General features: G+C 51.5%; 1 protein-coding gene across 1 annotated transcript; it reads right to left on the bottom strand.

Moving 5' to 3' along the window:
• Positions 1-163: 163 nt before the first annotated feature.
• On the bottom strand, positions 164-6,211 carry TMEM79 (transmembrane protein 79). The gene is made up of 4 exons (NM_001014920.1): positions 6,128-6,211; positions 4,530-5,332; positions 4,060-4,273; positions 164-1,159 (listed from the first exon to the last, which is right to left on the bottom strand). The coding sequence occupies exons 2-4, from the start codon at positions 5,287-5,289 to the stop codon at positions 946-948; spliced, it is 1,188 nt and encodes a 395-aa protein (NP_001014920.1). The 5' UTR covers positions 5,290-5,332; positions 6,128-6,211; the 3' UTR covers positions 164-945.
• Positions 6,212-7,724: the final 1,513 nt, after the last annotated feature.

Consider the following 7,724-nt stretch of genomic DNA (forward strand, 5'->3'; position numbering starts at 1 on the left):
CTCATTTCCTCATCAGGCCTAGTTCTCTCCCTTGCCATGGGACCAGGCTCCTGCCAGCCACTCTTCAATATGTAGAGCTGGGAGGTTTCTGGTGCAGTTTGAATCAAACAAGGAAGGGACACTTGAGGTTGAGGGGCAAACCCGACAGAAGAGCCAAGAAAGTCTGTGGTATTAATCGTTTATTATTATATACACATTCAGACGGGGTTAACATCAACCACCATGCCTTCCAACCACTCCCAGCCACCACACGTGTGGGCATGCACGCACATACACACACACACACACACACACACACCTCTTAGGAAGCAGGTTTCCCTGTCTGCTCCTCTTCCCACAGGAGAGAGATGACTGGGCACTTTGGAGGTGCAAAGTTACAGGGACCTAAAGGGTTGGAAGAGAGGAGTCAGCCACTCTGGGCTGGAGCAGCTGCAACTGACTTGGCTGAGGCTAAAGGGCCTATGAAGGCCAGTCATGGACGGTCCTGAACCCAGGTCCCCAGAAGGGTTTTCACCAAACAGGAAAGTCCTATTGGATCTGATGCCCAGCCTTCACCTAAGGCATAGGCAATGTTTCCAGTCTCTTGGAGGCCCTCTGCTTAGACACCCAGCACAGAAACGGTCAGAGTTTTGGCTATGCCCTGCCGGCTGCCTCAGGCAGGAGGCTGCAGAGTGGGGAGCAGAGTCCAGTCTCTGTGGGCCCTGGTGGCAGCAGTCAGAGGCTGCTAAGAAAGGAACCATGCCTCTGCCCCTGATCCCGTGTCCTCAGCATGGGACAGGAACATGGCTGTCCACCTCTTTCCCTGAAAGACTGTTTAAGTCCCTCCCACATAATTGTCCCAGGCTCCTAAGATGAAGGGGAGCACCCCACACTCTGATTGGATGGCACCCCTGTCAGGGCAGTAGGTAGGTTCATCCCACCCAGGGACAAAGCGGGTGGGGCAGCTCAGCCCCGGGAGCGGGGCCTGTAGTCTGAGGCAGAGCGGGCGTGGTCAGGGTAGTCCAGGCGGCTCTCGGAGGCAGTGAGCATGCGTTCGGGCTCCACCACGAACATGTAGTAGAAGTTCCACAGCAGCATGGACAGCAGAGGCAGGAACGTCAGGCCGTAGCCAAAGCCTCGGAAGGAGCGGCCCACAGCGAAGGTCAGCCAGTATATGAGCCTGGGAGGCGAGAAAAGGTCGGGCTTTCCTTGAGAGAAGTGCATCAGCGAACAGGTTGATGATACGGAGAGTGGAAAGTGAGGGAGGCAGATGGGGGTTGGTTGGCACAACTGATACCTCTAAAAACAACCAGTGTTCATGCACTGACATATGTGCCAGGCATGGTACTAATGACTTGAGGGGCACTATTTAATTTAGACCTCACATCTCTATGAAGCGTGTATATTATTCACCTCCCTCTTTGTATACTTCTCAAATTTGAATTAAAAAGTTTTGAGTAGGCAATATACATTTACACGGTTCAAACTTCAAAGGCACCAGTGAATATAGTAAAACGTTTTCCTTTACTGATTCCCAGATACTCTGTTCTCTTCCTTCACCTCCTCACCTCTATTCTACTCCCACCCCAGACATCATCCGTTATTATGGTTTCTTGTACATCGTGAAGTTTTCTGTGTATATAAGCAAGAAAATTTATGTTTTCCTCCCCTGCCTCTTTTTTTTTTTTTTTTTTTTTTGAGGTTTGGGAGCATACTATTCCATTGGGGTCACAGAGTCGGACATGACTGAGCAACTAAACTGAACTGAACTGAGCATACTATAGAGACTATTCTGCACATTGACTTTTTCCCCCCATTTAATGCATCTTGGAGATTATGTCATTGTGTGTGTGTGTGATCCATTGCTCAGTTGTGTCCGACTCCTTGAGACTCCATGGGCTGTAGCCCACCAGGCTCCTCCTCTGTACATGGAACTTTCCAGGTAAGGATACTGGAGTGGATTGCCATTTCCTACTCCAGGGGATCTTTCCAACCCAGGGACTGAACCCACATCTCCTGCATTGGCAGGTGGATTCTTTACCACTGACCCACCTGAGAAGCAATTGTGTCGTATCAGTATATAAAGAGCTTCATTATTTCGCAGCTACAGTACATTCCATTGTGTTTATTTCCCCTTTTATAGATGGAGAAACTAAGATTCCAAAAGGTTAAGACGGGTCCAATGTCACATATTGGGGAAACAGTAAAACCATGATTTGAACCCATGCCTGTTCATCAGCCTCTCTCCTGCCATTTTAGAGGGGCTGAGGGAAAGAAGAGACTAAGGAAGCCAGCTTCAAGAGAGCTTGAAGCCCAGAGGGATGAATCAGGCACAACTAAATTTCCCCTTTTGGAAGATCCATTCAAAAATACACACCCCTCAGTGGGAGGAGGGCAGCGGTTTCCTCTTAACTTACGAAGGACCATCTATTACAAAATTGAGATGCCCCTATATTTTTACCTGTAATAGAGGGAAGAGTACATGCTGCCAGTAACTTGCCCATAAAGAAGGACCCTGGATGAGAGAGGGAAGGGACTGGGGTTCTAGTCCTGCCTCTGCTGCTGACAGACCTATGCAACTCTTCTCCCCCAGTCTGTAGTTACTTCCTCTCATAGTCATTTTCTCTCTGTAAAACGGGTAAGATGGACCAGACAACCGCTGGTCCTTTAGCTCCCTGATGATTCTTGCTGCTTAAACCAAATTAAACCAACTTCTTATCTGAGATCAGTGTTCCCTGAGAAGGAGATGGGAGGTTGAGTTACATGAGCAGGAACATATTTATCTTGGAAAACATCTTCTGGAAGAGCACGCACGGCTGCATGACGGTCAGGAGACTTGCAGGACAGATGACCATTAGACTACACTTAGAAGGGACAGGAAGACAGATGTTAGCTTAATAGGAAGAATGCTTTAGCAGTTAAAGCCACCTGGAATCCTGTATGGAAAATAACAGGACTTCCCTAGTGGTCTGGTGGTTTAAGGACCCACCTGCCAATGCAGGGGACACAGGTTCGATCCCTGCTCCAGGATGCTGAAGCATGGTCCTACATGCTGTGGGACCCCTAAGCCCCTGTGCCACAACTACTGAGCCCCAGCCCTGGAGCCTGCGAGCCCCAGTCGCTGAGCCCACATGCTGCAACCACTGAAGCTCGCGTGCTTTGAGCCTGTGCTCCGAAACAAGCCCACACGCTGCAGCTAGAGAAAGCCCTTGCTCAGAAACAAAGACCCAGCACAGCCATAAGTAAATAAATATGATAAAATATTTTTAAAAAGAAAATAACAAAAGGAAATGTATTAGGGGGAAGAAATGGAAAGATCTGCCTTTCTGAAAGACTTCAGAAATTCAAGGGTACCTTTCTGGGTTAACATAGTTTACATGAAAATACCCCTAAGGATCTTCAAATTCTAAATGAAAGAGTAATGAGGCTGCTATGAGACCTATGTGCCCTCAGTTTGGATGAACAGGACAATCCCATGACCAGCCCCCACCCCCTCCCATTTGACAAGCAGAATTTCCTGCCTAGATGGAAAGAGACAGGCTAGAGAAGGGACCAGGACCATTTAGCAAAGTAAGCACTGGGAGAGTAGACTGTTGGGAGTCAGAATTGAGAGCTATTGTCAAAGATCTGAATTGACTAGAAAATTCCAGAGGTTAGAATCAGGGCAGAAGTTTTCAGCACAATATAAAAGAGAACTTTATAAAAACTAGGACTTTTGATAAATAAGACTGCCTTACAAAGAACAAAGCATTTGGTCACAGGGGATGTTCAACCAATGTTCAGCCAATGGCCACCCGACCAGAGTGTCATAGAGGAGTGGTTGCAATGGGTGGGAAGTTGGTCTAGGTGACACCCGAAAGCCCTTCCCTTCCCGTTCTAGGTTGATATATGTGTCTTACGAAAGACATAGGAGCTGCCAGGTGAGGTAAAGTGCAAGGCAAAAAGTGGACTCAACTTTCCAGGGTGCACATTTGGGCTGATTCAGAATCCAGAATCTCCCCGGCTCTCCAGACATTCGGATGCCCAGGTCCCTTAAGCACCACTACTTCCCCTTGTGCCCCACCCCCAGCCCCAGCTCACCGGGAGATGGCAAAGAGACCAGTGAGTAGAGGGAGCAGTTTGAGGGCATCTTGAGGCAGGTAGGTGGAAAGCACGGCCAGGTTGAAGAAGTAGAGGATGAAGAGCTGGACCGACTGGGCCACATATTGCCGGTGGATCTCCACCTCCCGCCGTGGCTCCCCAAAGGGCCGAAGGGCAGCAAAGCACAGCAGGCTCAGCCCGTACACCAGGATCCCTGGGTGGGGTTGGAGAACACACAGGATCAGGTGAGGAAGCAGGCGGCAGAGTCTGTAGCATGGGCATGGGCTCTGCACCCTGGGTGGGGCTGAGGTGGTCCTGAGTGGAGGTGGGCACACAGGGTGACAGGGTGTGGGAGGCCCTGAGGGTCCAGGTCTAGTGATGGAAACTTTCCTGCTCTCCAAGTCAGGCAGGCCCTACCCTCCAGCCCAACTCCCAGATGCCCCCTCCCTACCCACAGGGCCCAGGCTCACCCAGTACAATGGGGAAGGTGGCAAAGACCCCACAGCGCAAGGTGTAGATGAGGCGGGAACTCATGGTCGGCAGGCGTGGGGCATCGAAGGGCAGGAAGGCGTACGCCCCGTAGAGCAGGCAGGGGAAGAGGATGAGGGCGGCTCCCACTGAGGCCACGGCCCTCAGCGCCTCTCGGCCTCCACAGCCCCCACAGCCCCCACAGGAGTGGCCAGGCGGCTTCACCACTGCTTCGGCCCACTTGCACTCCGGGGGCTCAGGGTGGGTGGCCCGGGGAGGCAGGAAGGTCCGGCGGTGCTCGCCCTCACTGGCCTCACAGCACACAACGAGGTCCTCCTGGGGCCGCCGCTCAATGCACTGTAGGTCGATGGGCACGAAGGCCCGGGCTGCCTTCTCGGGCAGCAAGCTGGCTTCATCTTCAGGCAACTCCTCTAGTTTGGTGGGTGGCTCTGACTCGGGGGGCTCAGGCTCAATGTTCCTCCAGCCCGGGGGATCTGGGAACGGGGCACTGGGCTGGGGTCCAGTTCCCCAAGGCAAAGTGGCAGCCTCACTTACTGTGCTGTCTAGACCATCCTCGGTCCCCTCTCTGGCTGTGGGAGACTCAGCTGAAGACCCCACTCTAGAGGACTCAGCTCCAAGGGACTCAACCTCATCTTCCCCTTCCAGCTTCCGGCCATTGGGGACCAAGGCCTGGGGTGGGCTCTTCTCCAGGGTCTCAGGCCCCTTCACTTCCAGCAGGGCCAGGGTCTCGGGTTCTGTCATCCTGGGACCTGACTTCTGAAGTCTATCACAAAGTCATGTCACCCTGGAGGGAGCAGAGTGAAGTTCTGTCAGAAGCTGCCATCCTCTGGCCCTTAGGAGGGGTTGATAGAACTGCAACTCTCCAGGGCAGCTGGCCTCACAGGCTTTAGCCCCTTCTGGGATCTTAGAGAGAACCTGATCTGAAGGAAGGTGTTCAAACAGTTGGAGGCAGGAGAGAAGTGAGCAGCTGAAATGGAGGCACCCTTTCGACATCAAATGCTATTCAGCAGGAGAGGGTGAGTCAGGGGGCACAGGCCCTGGCAGCTATGGCCTCAGCCAGCCTCTACCCACGCCTTCTACCCACTCCACCAAAACCCCTGGGGTCATGGCCACCCTAACACAGGAATAGGAGGAAAGGGAGATATTTAGAATTTTGCCAAGGGCTTTCTTCCCATGAAGGAGCTTGTGAACAGAGAAGCTGCCCCTTCTCCTCCACACCTCCCCTTCCCATGCAGATCCCCAGCTGGAACTTTCCCGGCAGCTGACACCCATGATTTACCAAGAGATCTGTCCCAAGGAGCTGGCAGTGGCAGTGCACCCTGGTCTTTTGTCTCCAATCTGGATACTTGGTCTGTTTCCAAACTTCTCAGTAACCCACCCCCTACGTCTCTGGAGGGCCCGGGTGGATCCATTCTGACCTCTAAGTCTAATGAAGGTTGTTTCCCATGCCTCCTCTCTGATCTTTGTCCCCTCCCTGCTGTCCTCCATCTCACTGCTTCTGGATGGGGCTGATTTCCCTCTCTTTACCTCCCCAAGGACCTCCTACCCCCTACTGTGTGGACCCATGACACCCTCTTACTTTCCATCTGGAGAGAGGTAGAGGGTCCCCAGCGTCCAGGAAGGAGCTGCCCAGCTCTTCTGCTGGCTCTGCAAGTATTCCTTTCGGTCTCCCTCCCTTTACCTGTGTCTCCAAACCTGTCTGACCAGAGCAGGTGGGGCCCAGTTTAAAGGGGAAGGCCCCGCCCTGCTGAATCTGCCGACAAAAAAAGCATTAAAGGAGGACGTCATGCTTTCTGAGCCTAGAGGTGTGTGTTCTGGGAACATGGGATGTGTAGGAACTCCCAGCACAGGAAAGCAAAGGGGGCAGAGTGGGTTTCTGCATCAAAGGGCTCTTGAAATAGATTGGGATACCCCAAAAGAAGTAGAATTACTACCCTTATTCATTCAGTATTTACTGGGCACCTATTATTAGTTAGGCACTATTCTAGGGACAGACACAGGAAAGAACAAGATGACAGGCAAAGTCTCTGTGCTTAAAACCTGGCTCTACTGGGGTAACAGATAATCAAGAAGCCCAGCAACTAAACCAACATGACAATATCAATAGGGAGACACCTCTTTGCCAAAGTGATCGTTGAGCTGTGACCTGATGGGAAATCTGGAGAATAAGTGTTCCAGACAGAGGAACAGCAAGTGAAGGGCCAATGAGTGGGAAAGACAGGTTGTTTCAGGACAGAAAGGTCAGCTGATGTCCAAAAAGGGAATTTATGTTCCCACTACAGCGTGTACATGGGTCCACTGAACACTTTGCTTTTTAGGTTAGGTTTAAGGTTAAGAACAGAGAAGGCAATGGCAACCCACTCCAGTACTCTTGCCTGGAAAATCCCATGGACGGAGGAGCCTGGTAGGCTACAGTCCATGGGGTCTTGAAGAATCAGATAGGACTGAGCGACTTCACTTTCACTTTTCACTTTCATGCATTCGAGAAGGAAATGGCAACCCACTCCAGTGTTCTTGCCTGGAGAATCCCAGGGACTGCGGAGCCTGGTGGGCTGCCATCTATGGGGTCACACAGAGTTGGACACGACTGAAGCGACTTAGCAGCAGCAGCAGCAAGATTAAGAAAGCAATAGGAATCCAAGGTGATCTTTCCCATGGAAAGACCAGGCCGGCAGAAACATAAGGCACATGCAAACATAAGCAACAATGTTGCTTCTCATTCCTGTGGATCTTTTCCCCTAAAGTCATTTGAGCTTTATGGGGGGAGGGGCAGTGTCTGAGTTGCTCATGCCTGCGTCTCCAGAACCCAGAACTGTGGCTGGAAGACGGCAGGGGTTCAATAAATGTTTGCTGGGCTGGTTGGAGATTAACAGCAAATGGAAATCTTTGAGTTGGGGTAGGGGAACTGAAGGGCCCAGGTACAGAAGTTCTGTATTGGATGGCCTTTCTCTTATGTCATGCTTGACTGTCCAAGAAATTTTTCACATACACGTTTTTTGTTTAATAGGGAAAAAGGGAGAATTTGAATCAATCTATCCAGTAATCTGAAAGAGGCTCGGCTCAAACGGATGGGCCAAATGACCACTGTCGGACAAAGCAAAGTCATGCTCCTAGCTGTGAGCCCATCTGCCCAGATCCAGCTTAGCCTCAGCACCCTCACCGCAGAGGCCAGTGCT

Source organism: Bos taurus, chromosome 3 (assembly GCF_002263795.3).
Source record: "Bos taurus isolate L1 Dominette 01449 registration number 42190680 breed Hereford chromosome 3, ARS-UCD2.0, whole genome shotgun sequence".
Lineage (NCBI taxonomy): Eukaryota > Metazoa > Chordata > Mammalia > Artiodactyla > Bovidae > Bos > Bos taurus.

Bases quoted from the DNA above. Each gene is read 5' to 3' on its own strand.
- TMEM79 (NM_001014920.1), bottom strand. From the start codon at position 5,289: ATGACAGAACCCGAGACCCTGGCCCTGCTGGAAGTGAAGGGGCCTGAG. The intron at 4,274-4,529 runs GTGAGCCTGGGC...AACCCCACCCAG, and splicing joins CACCTTCCCCATTGTACTGG to GGATCCTGGTGTACGGGCTG. The intron at 1,160-4,059 runs GTGAGCTGGGGC...CTCGCCTCCCAG, and splicing joins GGTCTCTTTGCCATCTCCCG to GCTCATATACTGGCTGACCT.